Raw genomic sequence first — 19,577 nt, forward strand, 5'->3', positions numbered from 1 at the left:
CACCCGCCCTTTGTGTGGCATGGCTGGGAAAGGCCTCTCGGAGGGCTGCCGGCAGGTAAGCTTCGCAGGTGTGAGGGCTGGGGGAGAAGGTGGCCCCAGCACAACTGCAGCTCTTGTACCCCTGAGGAAACTTGCTTCTGTCACAGACAGCTTCTAGGAGAGAATGTGCCTGCCGGAGAAACGCCCTGGAGTTCACAGGCGCTGGACGGAGCACTGAGCCTGTTCCTGGAGTGTCTACGCTTCAGAGCCTCCAGAAGCAAAACAGTAACTGAAGTAGTCCATGATTCTCATTAGGCCCATTTGGCTTTCTCTTCAATTTTGTACAGATTTTGGAAATGTTAATGTGAGTGTAAGTCTGCTCCTTACCCTTTATTTCCTGATATTAATACATGAGTGGTTATAGAAGTCTGTACTTTGGGAAGTTATGTTACTGAAGTTCAGACCACATCTGAAAATATATTTAACTATACTAACTGAAAGAACACTTGGTGTTTCAATCATTATATCAACATGTAGGCAAATTAGTGTTTACATGGTAGGCAGTCTCCAGATCACTCAGCAAGCCAACAGCATCTCTTCTTCAAATGCTTCACCTCATTTCCCTGACCAGAATGGCTCTTATTTCACAAGTCGAGAGCAAGCATTCATTGGGTGCTACTGTTCACACAAATAGAGCTGCCCTAGCTCCTGACAGGACCAAAAAGAAGTATGATTTATCCAGCCCTGTCTCCATGGATTAGCATTGTATGCTGGGTGACAAATAAAAATGACTAAATTAAGTGCAAGGTAGTGCCTGATTAAATGGAAAGAAAAACTAAAGAGAGGTGGAAATAGATACAATCTGGAAAGACTTCCTGGGATAAATGAAAGATCTGGGACCTGAAGGATGGGTAGAATTCAGATATGATGAGAAAGAAAGGGAAAGAAAAAGTACAACAGACCAAATGCTCAATGTAGGAAACAAATTCATTCAAGCACCAAAGCAGAAGAGCTCTATCAAAGCAGTTATCAATTTTTCACTGTTTAAGAAAGGTACCTTCATCTTGACTTCACTTTTACGAAAAGAGGCAATATAGACAAAGGGGCAGAAAAAGTCTTTGTCTGATATTTTCTAATAGTAAAAATTAGCAGTAACAAATACCCACCTTAATATGTTCTAGCCAGTGAGTAGATTCCAAGTTAGACAGCCAGTGAGTCTCCTCAATGTTGGGGTACACAATCTCCTTAAGTTTCCGTAATGATTCCCTCATAACATGAATATTGTGGATATCTAGAAAAATTAGCTCTGCATTTTGATAGGCATCTTCACTTTCATAACCTCCACCCTTTGCCTGGAAAGAAGCACACATCACAGGAAACACTAAATGAATGCATCCACTGTATGTTGACATCCATGAAAATGTGCTGTAAAGTACCCAATAGCATGAAAGGGGACATATTACTAATGAACAGGATAATTCCATGGGAAAATGTGGATGGCTCAGGGCAACTCAACACAACCAATCTCTACCACATGTTCTTATGAAAACAGTAATATACACTCTCGCCCTGACTTCCTTATATGGCTGTTATAAAAATTTAGTGTGATATATACATGAAGGTACTTACATATGTAAAGCACTAAATTTCTGTACACCTGTTTCATGACCTACCCAAACATAATTTCTTACAGAAGACTGAAATCACCAGACTATAAGCCCCACGTGCAGGAACTACATCAGCCTGGCTTACCACTGGCCCGGGCCTCACCTCGCTTCCTCTTCCCTTCATTTTAATCTTAATATTTGCAAAATGCTTGCTTCTATTTTAACCACATAATTATTTTTAAATTAAAAAAAAACAAGCATAAAAACACAGAATACTGTATTACTATTAATATCCACAAAGACTTAAATCTGTATAAAACAGAACAAGAACTATATGGTATTCAAAATAAGCTATAATTAGAAAGGAAAACTTAATTTTTCTGGATGAAATCTCTATTTTCTGAGTAAAATATTTATCTCCTACCTATCTTCTATATAAAATCAGCTCGTTAGAGCACTAATGAAAAAAATAAGAAAACACTGGAAAACCCACTGTAGTTCACCATAAAATTAAATGATCATATGACTCACACCTTTGGAAACAACAAAACTCACCAATTTATAACCAACAACAAATTACCAAAAGAATAAAAGTTGAAGCTTCCTTTGTGACACTAGTAGTCTGGGAAACAGTTTGAATTCAAGACTGGCACAGGTACCAAATTAACAGCATTTTAGTGGGTACTGCTAACAAACTACTTCTGGAGGGTAGTGATGGGATAGGTCAGAGATAGAGGATCTTTCAATTCAGATTTGTTCCAACAAATTCTAAAAAGACGACAGTGGTGGTAACTGCCCAGAGCCCATCACAGAAACACACACAGTGAAGATGCTCTGGAATCTGACAGTTGTACGACTTTGTGAATATACTAAATGAAGTATAACTTGGTGAATATGTTAAAAACACATGTATACTTTAAAAGAGTGCATTTTATGGAGTGTGGATTTTATTTCAATAAAATTGACATTTTTTTTTAAGAGTGACTAGACTATAAAACCAAACACAAAATTCACTTAAATCAGAAATAGGGAACAAAGCATTCCATCAAACCCCCAAATCCTCAACAGCCACAAGATCTGGATGTGGTCAGTGACTGTGTGGGCAGAAACAGAAGGAGGTGATGGACAGGAGAGGAACGGAGAACAGGAGAGCCACGGAATGCCATAAGTCTCTGGCATTTGTGCTACTTCCTTGTTTTGGCTTTTTTCTTCAGGAGCTACAGGAAAGCCCAACAGACGGATCTCAGATGGGCGGCTGGGGCAGGAAGGGCTCTGCCCATCCCAGCTGAGGAGTCTCAGGAGTCTGCACTAGATGTAAGAGGCCAAGCCAAGCTCACTCTCAGACTCCCTGACTGACCAGCCAGGAAGCCCTCCTGCTAAGCACACAATAAAAACTGAGCAGCTCAGAGGCATGGGAGACAAAGAAAGAAAACACAGATAAAAAGACAAAGGAAGAGAAATTTCAGACAAAAGAATGAGGGGTGTGGGGGGTGTGGGGGTGGGTACAGGGTGGGGGAGAGGACAATCAGGAAATCTCAGAAAGCCCTCGTATCTTCTGATGCTACTTGAAAATATTAAAACAGGCAGCCCAGCGATACTAGCTCTTGTAACTTCTGGGTATGGCTAACTTTTGAGCCATGCCTTCTAACTGAACCATGGAACCTTCTCATGGAAAAAGTACAGGAAAACTAATTTCACCTAAAAATGAGTGATAAAAGAGATCAAGGTCAAATTCCAATACAAGCTATACTAAAAGCAATGAGCAGAATTCATGACATCCTTACAAACAATGCTTGAAATCTTTTGGACCAAACTAAAGAGACTGAAAAATATGAGAAATGAAACAGAATTAGAAAAACTTAGAAATGAAGTGACAGAACTTGGAAACAAATTAGGAGTAAAAGAAAAAAAATCAGAAATTAAGACTAAATCAGAAGAAACACAAGAGCAGATAAATACACAAAGTACTAATTAAAAGAAATAGTGAAAAGGAAGATATTTAAAACCAAAATGAAACCAGAAAGACATAAAAAGATTCAAGGGAAAGTGACAAATGATGAAGACAGGCAAAGAGGAAGAACATTAAGAATCCTGAAGAAGAAAGCCAAAACAAGCAATCAGAAGAAATACTAAGAACTATGACTAAAGAAAATGTTCATGAAATTAAAAAAGAAATTGGAAATTACAAATCAAAATACCACACACACACATACCTGAAAACAAAGACCCCAGAACACACACACGACATGAAGACACATTCTGGTAAAGTAACTAGACTTAAAAAGAGGAAAGATAATTCTTTGGACATCCAAGTAAAAAGAGTGACTCAGAAGGAACAGCAATTTAGTTTATCATCAGCCTATGAAACTTTATACAAAAAAAGAAAATAAGCAACATATTTAAGATAGCCAAGAAAATCAAATGTAAGCCAAGTGTTTTATGTCCAAACTGACTTTCAAATATGAAGGACATGAGCTGCTATCAGTATGCAAATACTTAGAATATAGTTACCATAAGCCCTTGCGAAATATTTACAAGAGAACAACTTCAGACAAAGAAAAAAAAAAAAAGACTATAGAAAGACACCCATATAAACATCAGTGTGAGGACAAAATATATAGGTACCTGTACAAGTCAGAGGTAAAAGGGAGAGTATATATACAAAAGCGAGAATACTTAAAAGCTATGTGCACTGGCAATGTAAACAAAACACACAGTACATATTAAAAATGAAAAATGGGTAGAGCAGATACAAAAAGTTAACTTTTCAGTAATTGTACTGGTGATGGCAGTATTAACACTGTCATGCTGAGGCTGTGGTAGGATAAAACAAATGAGTGATCATGGGACGTACAGGCCTTTTAGGAAGGAAAATAGATATGAGTGGGATGGGAAGAGAATAAGGCCAGAAAAAGCACACTAAAAAGACCCAGAGTTAATCAGTTAAAGCTCAAAAAATGTTTGGCCAGGATTGTTTGAATATTCCCCAGATAAAGGAGGGTACCTCAGCATAGCCAATGTCTTTATTGTGTTAATCATGCAGGCCCAGCTTATTTTTTAACTACCTATATGCTGTTTTTTTTTTTCCTCCTTCAGCCCTAATCAATTGATTTGCAACCTAGACAACTAATTTAGCATGCAGGCCCAGCTGTAAACAACACAGTACTAGGCAGGAAGGATTCCATCTTCCAAATAAGATTGCATTTTAATACCCAGGAAGTTAAAAATGTAAGATTTTTACATCTGCAAATAGACAATAACTCAGCCCACTTTGGGGGCTGGGGAGGCAACCTGTTTGATATGCTCTCAGACCAAGACACCAGTAATCCCAGGGAGAAATCAGCAGGAAGATCCTTGTATTAAGTTAATTTTAAGTATTCAAAGACCACTTAACAGGTCTGCACCCCCAGCCATTAGTCACATTCCTGAAGAATCCTTAAAAGGGGGAACCCCCAACCTTTCGGGGCGCTCCTCTCTCTGAGGTTGCCCGCACTTTCTAAGTGTGTGTAACCTTTTAATCTTAAACTTTCTCTCTCCAAACTTTCAGGGCACCTCTTCTTGCTGAGGTGGTCTGTACTTTTCTCTCTTTAAGTAACTTTAAATAAAACTTTACTCTGCCTCACTACTGTGTCTCTGCCCTTCAATTCTTTCTTGCAGCGGGGACAAGAACCGAGGAAAATACACAATGCCCCCCCACCCCCGCACCAACAGCCTGTCCTTCCTTGGTTCCTGGTGTGGAAGCAAGGAGAGAAACATGTAACTTAGTATGAAAACTCTTTAGCACTGAATTTTAATTGAAAACACCTATGTGAACTGATGAGTTTCTGATGAAGTATAACCAAGGTTTAGTATGTTTCTTAGTTACAGAATTTGGGGTGTTTTAAAATATTTTATTCTCTTTGTTTATTTGCATGAGCTAATTCTTCTATAATATATACACACTGCTTATTGGGAGTTAAAAAGAGGTACTTTTTTCAAACTGAGTTGTATCTCTTCTCTCTCCTTCTCCTATGGTAGATTTTGTCAGCTGGACCAGAATTTCTATTTCCACAATGCATATATATATTCTTACCAGAAATCCAGCTGACTGCAAGTCTTAAAACTGAATAGCCTGTACACATGGAAGGCAGGCAGAAGAGGGCACCACTGGTCACTGAGAATTCACTTCAAGATTCCTGCAACTGTGCTATACAGACTTTACTCAGTAATGAGCTGAGATAGTCAAGTCTGGAGACAGGAAAATGAAACTAATAATTGCTGAACAACTATTTATTATGTAAATTAGCACAGGGTTACTCACTATATTGTATTAGACGATTTTTGCCCCTAAAACAACCCTGTTAGCTGTTAATATTCTCATTTTACAAGTGGATGAATTAAAGTCTACAAAGATTAAAATACCCTGCCATGCCATGGCACTCCAATCAGCCCCCCAAAGCCACCCAGGTGAGCACCCAGCTGCCCACCCCAGCCGCCACGGCCCTGCCAAAGCAGGCTGATGCACACAGCCCACAGAGACGATACCCTGCAGTGTGAAGCAACTGCAGACAGTACTTGGCAGGCAGCCACTCTCAGGGTCCTGCACAGAGAGCCAAATAAACATATCCCCAGTCTCCCTGTGAAAAAGGACCCACTTACTTGGCCTGGCTTCACTCTGAGAGGCCAGCAGGGTCTACGACTGCAGTCCCACCGGACCGTATATATATACATATATGCATATATTTGCATTGTTTTTAAACTACTGCCTGGGGGTCTAGCTTCTAATCAGCCTGAAACTAGGTGCTGAGATGAGACCCCTCTGTCTGTAACACTCACAGGTCTTGGTGCACCCTCAACCACAGGGACCTACCAAAAAAAAAAAAAAATCAGGCTGCTTACATAATCACAGAGGTTTAAGAGAGAACCAAGCTGGAGGGCAAGGCTGAATGATAAAAGCCCACCTCCTGAACAAGGGCATTCCTGCAAGACAAGAGAAGTGGTCATTTTGCCTAATACACAGAAACAAACAGATTCAAGAAAAATGAGGAGACAGAGAAATATGTAATGAAAGAACAAGATAAAACTCAAGGAAAAAATATTAATGAAATGGAGGTAAGTAATTTACTTGATAAAGAGTTCAAAGTAATGGTCACAGATGCTCACTGAACTCAAGAATGGCTGCACACAGAACTTCAACAAAGAGAAATGATAAGTTCCAAACAGAAGTCATAGAACTTGACATCACTCAACAAACATGAAGAATATAATAAACAAACAAAAATACATTAGAGGGATTCAACAGCAGACTAGATGAAGCAGAAGCTACAATGAGGAAGGCTGAAGACAGGGCAGTGGAACACATCAAAAGAGAAGCAAAAAGAAAGATGTAAAAAAGTGAAGATTAAGAGACCTACGGAACAACATTAAGCAGAGTAACATTCCTTTTATAGGGACCCCAGAAGGAGAAGAGAAAAGGGAGACAGAAAACTTGAACAAATAGTACCTGAAAACACCCAAAATCAAGTAAGCCCATAGAGTTCCAAACAACACAAACCCAAACAGACCAAACAAGACAAACCCAAACAGACCCTTACCAAGACACATTATAATTAAAATGTCAAAAGTTAAGGATAAATAAAGAATTTTAAAAGCAGCAAGAGCAAAACAACTTGTTACATCTGTACGAGAAAAGATTGTAAGTAAATTTCTCAGCACAACTTTGCAGGCCAGAAGAGAGTGGCATGACATATTCAAAGTGCTAAATGGAAAAAAATTTCCAACCAAGAATACCCGACAAGATTATCATTCAGAAGTGAAGGAGAGGGGAGCTAAAGGAGTTCATCACCACTAACCTGGCCTTAGGAGAAATGTCAAAGCTAAAATTAAAGGGCACTCACTAGTTACAAGAAAACAGGAAAGTAAAAACTCACTGGTAAAGGTTAATATGAAATAAAGGTAGTGTATTAATGATTTATAAAGGCAGTATGAAGGTTAAAAGACAAAGCAGTAAAAATAACCAAAACTAAAAAAACTAAAGCATACAAAAAAATGTAAAATGTAATATCAGAAAAATAAAACGTGGGGGGAGATGTATAAAAATTCGGTTTTATGATGCATTCAACCTACCTGCTATTAGATTATTTTATATATATATAGGCTGTTATATACAAGCTTCATGGCAAACACAAAGCAAAATCTTACAGTAGACACACAAAAGCATCAATGTATAGGAAGTCAAAACACAAAGGAAGAAACCAAGGAAGGAACAAAGAGGACCTACGAAAGAGGCCAAAACACAGTAACATGGCAGTAAGTATGTACTTGTCAATAATGAAAGAGAAAAGGTATGGAATTCTCCAATCAAAAGACCTAGAGTAACCGAATGGGAAAAAAACAAGACCAATCTGCTACCTACAAAGGATACACTTCAGATTAAGGACACAAAAAGACAAAAAGTGAAAGGATAAAAAAATATGTATACAAATGGAAACTGAAAGAAAGCAGCCATAGCTATATTCCTATCAGACTAAATAGAATTTGAAACAAAGATGAAATAAAAGATAAAATGGGCATTACATAATGTAAAGGGGTCAGTCATCAAAAAGATATAACACCTGTAAATATTTATATACATAAGAGCATCTAAATACATAAGGCAAGTTTTAAAACACCAAAAGGGAAAAATTGATAGCAATACAGTAATAATAGGAGAATTCAATTCCCCACTTCCCTCAGCAGACAGGTCATCCAGACGGAAAATTAATCAGGAAGCATCCCCATAAAAAACACATCAGACCTAGCATTTTATTAAAAATAATAATAATAATAATAAAGGGAGAAATGTGGGATTCACATATAAATCAAGTTTAAAAATCAAACGAATATTCATACTTGACCTGATTGTTTATAGTTCATAATGCGTGATCAAAACCGAAAGTTTCTGTGATGACTGCCCTTGCACTGTTCACCATGTAAGAACTTATTCACTATGTAAGAATTTGTTCACCATGTAAGAACTTGTTCGTTATGCTTCAGAAGATTGGAGACTGACAAGAATTAGGCTTGGGGTGGATTAATGATTGTGCATTGAGCATTAACTCCCCTATACAGAATTTTATTGTTGTTAACAACCATTTGATCAATAAATATGAGAGATGCCCTCTCAAAAAAAAAAAAAAAGAACATATGGGATGTGAACAGTTCCCAGGAATGGGTTGTTTTAATTTGTCTGATTTCTCTCACTGTTCAAGCTCAGTTGGACAATATCCACCATATCATAGATAAATTTTCACAAATGCCTAGGGTGCCTAACTGGTTTTCTTGGTTTCACTGGAGATGGCTGGTAAATATAGGTCTGCTTTGGTTATGTATCTGTATTCCTGTTCTGTTCAGGTGTGTACGCAATTTAATTAGTAGTTTAAAACCTATACATGCTTAAGTTACTCTACAAGAAGATATGTCAAAGAAACAATCAATCTTCCCATGTTTTCTTCCGTCTGCTACTCCTATAGCTTTTCTTCTTCCTTCCTACTTACAACCCTTAAATAGAATTCGTGCCTCATATCGAATTTACTGAGTATCATAATTCTTCCAAGTGATAAAGATACCTCAAGACAAATGCTGGGCATAGAAGCCACAGGGCATAAATCTGCAAAGAAGTAAAAAGCTAACCTTTTCAAACAATATTGCCTCTCTCTCACTTACCAACTTTACATTTCCCTGTATGGCCCTGGAAGATGACTGGTTAGCCAGAGACGGGTAAGATTCCTCAAGGGAGGAACAACCTAAGACAGGCACAGTCACAGGGGGGCCATCAGGTGAGAAATTGGGGATCAACAGAGGTGAGGCTTAGGACCTCACCCCCCGTTTTGAGAGAAATCTTCTGCATCCGTGGATGTTTTATTACCCTCGTCTAGCTTGGATTAACACTTATTCTGCAGGCACACACCTGATCATCTACATTTGCTCTCTTACAGCACTAAACTATGTTTTCTACCTTTATCTTGCATCTACCTACCACTTCAGCATTTTATTAATGATAATAATAATAATAATGGAGAAATGTGGGATTCACATATAAATCAAGTATAAAAATCAAACAAATATTCATATTTGACCTGATTGTTTATAGTTCATAATGCATGATCAAAGCCAAAAGTTTCTGTGATGACTGCCCTTGCACTGTTCACCATGTAAGAACTTATTCACTATGTAAGAATTTGTTCACCATGTTAAGAACTTGTTCGTTATGCTTCAGAAGATTGGAGACTGACGAGAATTAGGCTTGGGGTGGATTAATGATTGTGCATTGAGCATTGAGTGCCCTATACAGAATTTTATTGTTGTTAACAACCATTTGATCAATAAATATGAGAGATGCACTCTCAAAAAAAAAAAAAAAAAGAAAAAAAAGAAATAAGAACATTATTGTGACCTTGGGTTAGGCAAAGGTTTCTTAAATCAAACACAAGAGTATGATGTATAAAATAAAAACTTGATAAACTAGGGAAAAAAAAAAAACAAAAAAACACATCAGACCTGTTGGAATTCATAATGTATATAAAGAACATTCCCTCCAAAAGCAGATTACACATTCTTCTCAAACACACATGGAACATTCTCCATGAGAGATCGTATGTCAGGCCACAAAACAAATTTCAATATATTTAGGACTGAAATCATATCAAGCACCTTTTCCAACCACAATGGTATGAAAGTTCAAATACAAGAAGAAAACTGGAAAAGAAATCACAAATATGTGGAGATTAAACAATATACTACTGAACAACAATGGGTCAATGAAAAAAATCAAAGAAATTAAAAAACACCTTGCAACAAACAAAAATGGAAAAAAAACATACCAAATCTATGGGATGCAGCAAAAGCAGTTCCAAAAGGTAAGTTTATTGCTATACAGGCCTAACATAAGAAACAAGAAAAAAATCTCAAATAAACTAACTCTACAATAAACGTAACTAGAAAAAGAACAAATAAACCCTGAAATTGGAAGGAAGAAAATAATAAAGATCAGAGCAGAAAGAAATGAAATAGATACTAAAAGACAATAGAAAGACCAGTAAAATTGAGAGCTGGTTCTTTGATAATATCAACAAGATTAACAAATCTTTAGCTAGACTAAGAAAAAAAGAGAGAGGGCCCAAATAAATAAAATCAGAAAGTAGAAGTTACCACTGATGACATGAGATTATTACAAACAACTATGTGCCAAGGAACAAGAAACCTAGAGGAAATGGACCAATTCGTAGAAACATATGATCTTCCAAAACTGAACCATGATGAAACAGAAAATCTGCATAGACTGATTACCAATAAGGAGATTACATCAGTAGTCAAAAATCTTTCAACAAAGAAACATCCAGGACCAAATAAATGGCTTCACTGGTTCATGCTACCAAACATTCAAAGGAGACTTAATACCCATCCTTCTCAAATTCTTCCAAAAAACTGAAGAGAAAAGAATAATTCTAAACTCACTTTATGAGGCCAGGATTACCCTGATACCAAAACCAAAGACATAACAAAAGAAAGAAAGAAAATTACAAACCAGTATCCCTGATGAAAAGAGATAAAAATCCTTAACAAAATATTAGCAAACTGAATTGAAAAATACACTAAAAGGATCATATACCAAGTTCAGGTGGAATTTCTTCAAGGATGCACAGATGGATCAATACCCACATATCAATCAATGTGTTATACCATTTTAACCACAATGAAGGATAAAAATCATGTCATCTCAACAGATGCAGAAAAAAGGATTAGATAAAATTCAACATTCATTTATGATAAAAATACTCAACAAAGTGGGTATAGAGGGAATATGTCCTAACATAATAAAGGCCATATATGATGAACCCCACAGCTAATATCACACTCAATGGCAAAAAACTAAAGGCTTTTCCCTTCAGATCAGTAACAAGACAAGGGTGCACACAATCACCACTTTTATTCAACATAGTACTGGAAGTCCTAGCCAGACCAATAAAGCAGGAAAAAGAAAAAAAGGAATCCAAATAGAAAAAGAAGTAGTTAACTATCAGTATTTGCAAAGCCGCAATCCAGTGGGACCCAAGCCCACCCCCACCCCAGCTCACAGGTGGGAGGAAGAGAAACAGAGCAGAGAGGGAGTAAAACCCCAGCACTGCTAAACACCCAACCCTGGATATCTGCTCCAGGAGCACAAACCCACATTACATGGTCCCCTGGAGATCAGTGGGGTTGGAAAGCAAAGAAAGGCAGAATACTGAGAGAGACTGAGATTCCAGCCACTAGTGGAGAACAGGTACCCACTATCAGCCACTCTGGGACAAAAGAAAGGCAGATACTTTGAAAGACTTCCCAACAGTGAGAGGGCTGTGAAAGGGGCAAGGATTGCACAGAGCTTGCTGCTCAGGAGAAATGACAGGTGGACAAAATCATCCCGGTAAACACAGCCCAGCATGTTGGAAATTTTCAGGAGCTTCAGGCACTGCATCCCCCTGGCTGGCAACGCAGCAATGAGGCTCCCTCCACTGTGATACACAGCCCGTTGCTTCTTCCTCCTGGCAGGCACTGGTTTGCAAACCTACTACCCCTGGCTTCATGCCAGGCCAGCCAGAGGGCAACCCTGCCTACGTGAGGTACAGGAGCATAATGCAGAGGTTCCTCCATATGTGCTCAGCCCACTGGTCCTGGCTGTGAAAGCAGGCACTGCACAGCTGGGGCAGCTGGGAAGCAGCAAAGAGCTCTTTCCTCACAGCAGGCACTGGCGCTACATGCCTTCAACCCCCACAATCGCTCCAGGGACTAGGAAGCTCCAGAGAGTAGAACTTCTGGGCAGTAGAGTGTGCCGCCTTCACGAAGTTATTATTCCATAGGAATCATCAGGAAAATGAAACTTCAAAAGAACCTGGTACAAACAAAATCCCTCAAACACCAGAAAGAGGGCTAAGTGAAGCTGAGATTGCCAATTTTCTGATAAATATTTCAAAATAAAAATGATAATAAACATGCTCAGAGATACAGAAAAATATTTAAGTTCTCAGAGGGGACTTCAACAAAGAGACAGAAACTGAAATTACACTATCTGAAAGGAAACATAAAATGAAGGGATTTAAGAAGAAGATTGATAAGGTAGAGGAGATGGTAAATGATATAGAAATTAGAGAAGAGGAATACAAAAAAGCTGAGGCACGGAGAGAAAATAGGATCTCTAGGAATGAAAGAATATTGAGAGAACTGTGTGACAAATCTGAACAGAACAATATTCATATTATAGGGGTAACAGAAGAAGAAGAGAGAGAAAAAGGGACAGAAAGTCTCTTTAAGGAAATAATTGTGAAAAACTTCCACAATCTGGAGAAGGAAATAGTCTCTCAGGCAATGTAAGTGCACAGATACCCCAACATAAGGGACCCAAGGAAGACAACACCAAGACATATAATAATTAAAATGGCAAAGATCAAGGACAAGGACAGAGAATTAAAAAGCAGCCAGAGAGAGAAAATAGAACACATACAAAGGAAAGCCCATCAGACTAACATCAGACTTCTCAGCAGAAACTTATAGGTCAGATGGGGGTGGCATGATGTATTTAATGCAATGAAGCAGAAGGGCCTCCAACAAAGAATACTCTACCCAGCAAGATTATCATTTAAATTTGAAGCAGGGATTAAACAATTACCAGATAACTTGAGGGAATTTACCTCCCACAAACCATCTCTGCAGTGTATTTTAAAGGAAACGCTACAGATGGAAGTGCTCCTAAGAGTGAGTAGCTGTCACGAGAGGTAATAAAACCACAGTAAAGGAAGTAGACCAATTAATTACTAAGCAAATGCAAAATTAAATCAACTACCCATGAAGTCATTCAAGGGATATATGAAGAGTACAGAATATGACACCTAATATATAAAGAGTGGAGGTGAAAGAAAAAGGGAGAAAGAAAAACCCTTTAGATTGAGTTTCAAATAGGATAATAAGTTAAGTTAGACTGTTAGATAGTAAAGAAGTTACCCTTGAAGCTTTGGTAACCATAAATGTAAACCTGCAACCAGACAGAAAATAGTAAGGACACAGAGGCACTGAACAACGTATTAGAACAGATGGACCTAAGAGACATCTACAGAACACTCCACCCAAAAGCAGCAGGATACACATTCTTCTCAAGTGAACATGGAACATTTTCTAGAATAGATAACACACTAGGCCACAGAAAGAGCCTCAGTATATTCAGAAGGATTGAAACTGTACCAACCAGCTTTTCAGACACAAATGTGTGAAAATAGAAATAAATTATGCAAAGAAAACAAGCCCACAAACACATGGAGGTTTAACAACATGCTCCTAAATAATCAATGGATCAATGACCAAATAAAAACAGAAATGAAGCAATATATGGAGACAAATGACAATAATTTAACACCCCAAACTCTATGGTACGCATCAAAGGCCATGCTAAGAGGGAAGTATACTGCATTACAGGCTTACCTCAAGACGAGCAACCCCAAATGAAAGTCTAAACACACAATTAATAAAACTAGAAAAAGAAGAACAAATGAGACCCAAAGTCAGTGGGAGGAGGGACATAATAAAGACTAGAGCAGAAATGAATAAAACAATAGAAAGAATCAATGAAAGCAGGAGCTGGTTCTTCAAGAAAATAAACAAAATAGATAAACCCCTAGACAGACTTGTCAAGAAAAAAAGAGACTCTATACACATAAAGAGAATCAGAAATAAGAAAGGAAAAATCACTACAGACACCACAGAAATACAAAGGTTTATTAGGGAACACTATGAAAAATTATATGCAACAAGTTGGATAACCTAAAAGAAATGAACAACTCTCTAGAAAAATACAACTTTCCAAGACTGACCCTGGAAGAAACAGAAAATCTGAACAGACCAATTACCAGCCACGAAAACTGAATTGGTAATCAAAAAAACTACCTAAGAACAAAACTCCTGGACCAGATGGCTTCACCGCTGAACTTTATCAAACATTTAGAGAAGACCTAATACCCATTCTCCTTAAAGTTTTCCAAAAAGTAGAAAAGGAGGGAATACTTCTAAACTCATCTATGAGTCCAGCATCACTCTAATACCAAAACCAGGCAAAGACACAAGAACAGAAAATTACAGACCAATATCCCTGATGAACAAAGATGCAAAAAACCTCAACAAAATATTAGCAAACCGAATTCAAAAATACATCAAAAAGATCATCCACCATGATCAAGTAGGATTTATTCCAGGGATGTAAGGATGGTACAATATTCGAAAATCCATCAACATCATCCACTACATCAACAAAAAAAGGACAAAAACTACATGATCATCTCCATAGATGCTGAAAAAGCATCTGACAAAATTCAACATCCACTCATGATAAAAACTCTCAACAAAATGGGTATAGAGGGCAAGTACCTCAACATAATAAAGGCCATATACAACAAACCCACAGCCAACATCATACTTAATAACGAAAAGCTGAAAGCTTTTCCTCTAAGGGCATTCCTCAAGGATGCCCACTCTCCCCAACTACATTATTCAAAGTCATTGTGGAGGTCCTTGCCATGGCAATCAGACAACATAAAAAATAAAAGGCATCCAGATTGGTAAGGAAGAAGTTAAACTGTCACTGTTGCAGATGACGACATGACACTGTACATAAAAAACCCTACAGAATTCACTCTAAAAGTACTAGAATAACTGAATTCAGCAAAGTTGCAGGATATACAATTAATACACAGAAATCTGTTGCATTCCTATATACTAGTGATGAACCAGCAGAAAGAGAAATCAGGAAAAAATTCCATTTACAATTGCATCAAAAAGAATAAAATACCTAGGAATCAACCTAACCAAGGAGGTGAAAGACATATACCCTGAAAACTGCAAGACACTCATGAGAGAAATTAAAGAGGCCACCAATAAACAGAAATATATCCCATGCTCATGGATAGGAAGACTTAATACTGTCAAAATGGCCATCCTACCTAAAGCAATCTACAGATTCAATGCAATCCCAATCAAAATACCAACAGCATTCTTTAATGAACTAGAACAAATAGTTCTAAAATTCATATGGAGCCACAAAAGATCCCAAATAGCCAAAGCAATCCTGAGAAGGAAGAATAAAGCTGAGGGGATTATGATCCCCAACTTCAAGTTATACTGCAAAGCCACAGTAATTGAGACAATTTGGTACTGGCACAAGAACAGACCCACAGATCAATGGAAAAGAATAAGAGAGCCCAGATATAGACCCAAACATATACAGACAATTAATAAATGATAAGAGAGCCATGGATATACGATGGGGAAATGACAACCTCCTCAACAACTGCTGTTGGCAAAACTGGACAGCTATACGTAAGGGAATGAACCTGGATTACTGTCTAACTCCATGCACAACAGTAAACTCAAAATGGATAAAAGATATGAATGTAAGTCATGACAGCATAAAACTCATAGAAGAAAACTTAGACAAAAATATCTTGAATATAAACATGAGCAACGTGAAAACAAATCCAACAACATGGATGGAGCTAGAGGGTATTATGCTCAGTGAAATAAGCCAGGTGGAGAAAGACAAGTACCAAATGATTTCACTCATTTGTGGAGTATATCAATGAAGCAAAACTGAAGGAACAAAACAGCAGCAGATTCACAGACTCCAAGAAGGGACTAGCGGTTACCAAAGGGAAGTGGGTGGTGAGGGAGGGAGAAGGAGATTAAAGGGCATTATGATTAACACAGGTAATGTAGGGGGTGTCATGAGGAAGGCAGTATAGCACAGAGAAGACAAGTAGCAACTCTATAGCTAATCTTACTACACTGAGGACAGTGACTGCAATGGGGTGGGGGGCGACTTGATAATATGGGTGAATGTATTAACCACAATGTTGCTCATGTGAAACCTTCATAAGACTGTATATCAATGATACCTTACTAAAAACAAAACAAAACAAAACTCACAGAGACAGAGAATAGACTGGGGCTTGCAAGAGGGTAAGGGGAAAAGAGGTGGTTAAAATGGGTGGCGATCATACATATACACAATGGAATATTACGCAGCTATAAGAAAAAAACAGATCCTACCATTCACAACAACATGGATGGAGCTAGAGGGTATTATGCTCAGTGAAATAAGCCAGGTGGAGAAGGACAAGTACCAAATGATTTCACTCATATGTGGAGTATAAGAACAAAGGAAAACTGAAGGAACAAAACAGCAGCAGAATCACAGAACCCAAGAATGGACTAATAGTTACCAAAGGAAAAGGGACTGGGGAGGATGGGAGGGAAGGGAGGGATAAGGGTGGGGAAAAAGAAAGAGGGCATTACAATTAGCATGTATATTGTGTGGGGGACACGGGGAGGGCTGCGCAACACAGAGAAGACAAGTAGTGATTTTACAGCATCTTACTACGTAGATGGACAGCAACTGTGAAGGGGTATGTGGGGGGGACTTGGTGAAGGGGGAACTAAACATAATGTTCTTTCTGTAATTGTAGATTAATGATACCAAAATAAAAAATAAAAAAAAATGGGTGGCGATCAAGAAGTCCAAATTTACAGTTATAAAATAAATCAGTCATGTGAATGTAATGTACCCCATGGTGGCTACAGTCAATAATTTATCACTGCAAAATGAAACTTGTTAAAGTAATTTTTTAAGTTTTCATAACAAGAAAAAAAAATGTAAATTGTGTGGTAAATGGACTTAAGGTACTGACTGATCCCTTTGCAATGTATACAAATGTTCAATCATGCTGTACACTTGAAGTAAATATAATGTATCTCAATTACACTTCAATAAAAAAAAACTAAAAAATAAAAAGATAAACTAAAAGTCATGCAGTCAAGTAGGAGACCCCGGATTAGAATCTACACCTTTCTCACTGTAAAGCCTGAATTCTTAATACTATACTGTAGCTCCCACCAAAGAGCTGATTCATGGAACTGTAATTACAATCTTAATTACTGAAAGAGGGACAAACTTACCTTATTGGCAACAGCATTAACACTTGGCCGGGCATCAAATATAAAAATTTTATGAGACTGGGCATTGGAGTCCATGATGGCTTGAAGGTATTTTTCGTCTTCTTTGCTTCGCTTCCCGCTCACACCTACCATGGGCTGGCTACATCTAGTGATTGTGGCTTGACTTTCAGGATGAATCCATGATAAAACCTTAATGTGGGAAAAAATGACAACACACCCTTTACATACATCTTATTCTTCTCAAAAACATTACTCTAAAACTCTACTTTCTAATCAAATCCAAACCATAGTCATGAAAGAATATACTAGGCTGCTAGAAGAAAAATCATCTCACCTTCCTTTCAAGCCAAGGTTGGCATACAGAACACTTGGCCTAATTCTTTAATCATATACTGATTTATGAATGTTGGTGATTACTGACAAGTGTTGTTTCAAAAAAAATATTTTAAAAGGGGGCTAATTAAACTCTTTTAAAGTTTTATTACTGTATTAGCAAAACTTTCAAACTATAAATTCTGTACCTAAAATGATTTGAGCTCTTCTTTCTAAACAGTTATTCATCATTAATTTGTATTTTTCTTCTTTCTTGGATTTAAAGGAGAAGAGCAGTCATCACTGTAACTACAGAATACATCATAAAATAAAGAAATAGTGAATAATACAGTGTATAATACAAATAGTGAATAATAGCCAACTTTGTTTCCAAGTTAACCATGCAATTCTGTGTAGTTTTCTAATAACCCTTGTCAGATTTTCCAAAAACCTTTTTAAGTCTTTCCTCCAGTTGTAATTTTCCTAAGTAACTCATTTCCTGATATCCCCATAAAGACCTGATGCTATAGCTATTTTCATCCTGCATTCATTCTCCCATTCATTAATCTCATCCATCTGTAGAGTACAAAAGCATCTTCAAAGTCTCATCAACACTTCATACTCACAGGGATACGCCCCTTTGACCTGAATGACGCCACTCTTTTTAACTCTTCATCAGGGATATTTGCTGGCACAACCAAGAGGGCAGGGTATGTATCACAAAGCTCGTATCGGTCATTTATCTTTGTCATTCTCCAGCTTTCATTCGGAATTCCCTACATTTGAAATAAAACATAAGACAAATTAGTACCTAACTAAAATATCAGAAAAACATCAGAACAGAAGCCATCCTATTTAACCTCTCTTATCTCTACCATGCATATCTTAAGTTGCTGAAACAGTAATTGTCTGCATATGGTGACCAGGTTTTCAGGATAAAACATTCTAACAGGGATTGTGTTCATTTTGGCATTCAATTTTACATTAACAGATTAAGTCTTAATACTGATCGAGTGCTCAAGTCCATGCTAAGCATATCCTATGGAAAGGAAGGAAACATTAAGACTGCAAATGTTCCCTGTCTTAAAAAAGAATAGTCTCATTCAGTTTGATGGCATGACTGATACTGCTGCTATTCATCTATGCAAAGAAATTTCAGAAGGCAGGAACCAAGTGTCCACCAGAATGTAATACACATACTTTTCACTTACATACCTAAAATGAATTTTTCAATCCTACATTATAGTACTAATGGATGTTGCTAATCTAAAACACATTAGAAAAGCAAGGGAGTAAAAGAAGACAGTCAAAAAGACAAGAGAAAACAAAAATACTTAAAGGAATTTTTTTTAAACACCCTGATTATTAAGCTCTCATTTGGTCCTTCAGTATTTGCTATATTTATAATTACTTCACATGTAGGATTTCCTATTAAAACACTTAAAGTTTTCCACTCCCCATTCTACAGAAAACAAAACATTACATTAAGGGTTGGAATTAAGAAAATATATATTTTTTAAATTGTACATACTCTGATAACTCGTATCATCAAACAGAAAAAGAGAATTTAAGGAAACCAAATTATAGTTCAGGGGTGAGGCTGAAGCACCGCTCTGTACAGAGACTAAATAAACTCAACAGATATTTATAGACCATTCTACCCAAAAACAGCAGTGCATTTACTGAGCA

The 19,577-nt window shown here is 37.4% G+C and overlaps 1 protein-coding gene across 4 annotated transcripts in view; it reads right to left on the bottom strand.

Annotated features, from left to right (window-relative positions):
* The window catches only part of MTMR2 (myotubularin related protein 2), a 132,679-nt gene that overhangs the window by 10,885 nt on the left and 102,217 nt on the right, over nucleotides 1–19,577 (bottom strand). For all 4 annotated transcript variants that reach the window (XR_005028222.2, XM_036902821.2, XM_057490738.1 and 1 more), the window contains 3 exons: nucleotides 18,515–18,664; nucleotides 17,577–17,765; nucleotides 1,146–1,331 (listed from right to left, as the gene is read on the bottom strand). Coding sequence is in view for 3 of the 4 variants with exons in the window: in XM_036902821.2 (XP_036758716.2) it covers nucleotides 1,146–1,331; nucleotides 17,577–17,765; nucleotides 18,515–18,664 (525 nt within the window). In the remaining variant the exon portion in view is untranslated. The remainder of the gene's footprint in view (nucleotides 1–1,145; nucleotides 1,332–17,576; nucleotides 17,766–18,514; nucleotides 18,665–19,577) is intronic.

The sequence above is a fragment of the Manis pentadactyla genome, chromosome 13 (assembly GCF_030020395.1).
Source record: "Manis pentadactyla isolate mManPen7 chromosome 13, mManPen7.hap1, whole genome shotgun sequence".
Taxonomy (NCBI): domain Eukaryota; kingdom Metazoa; phylum Chordata; class Mammalia; order Pholidota; family Manidae; genus Manis; species Manis pentadactyla.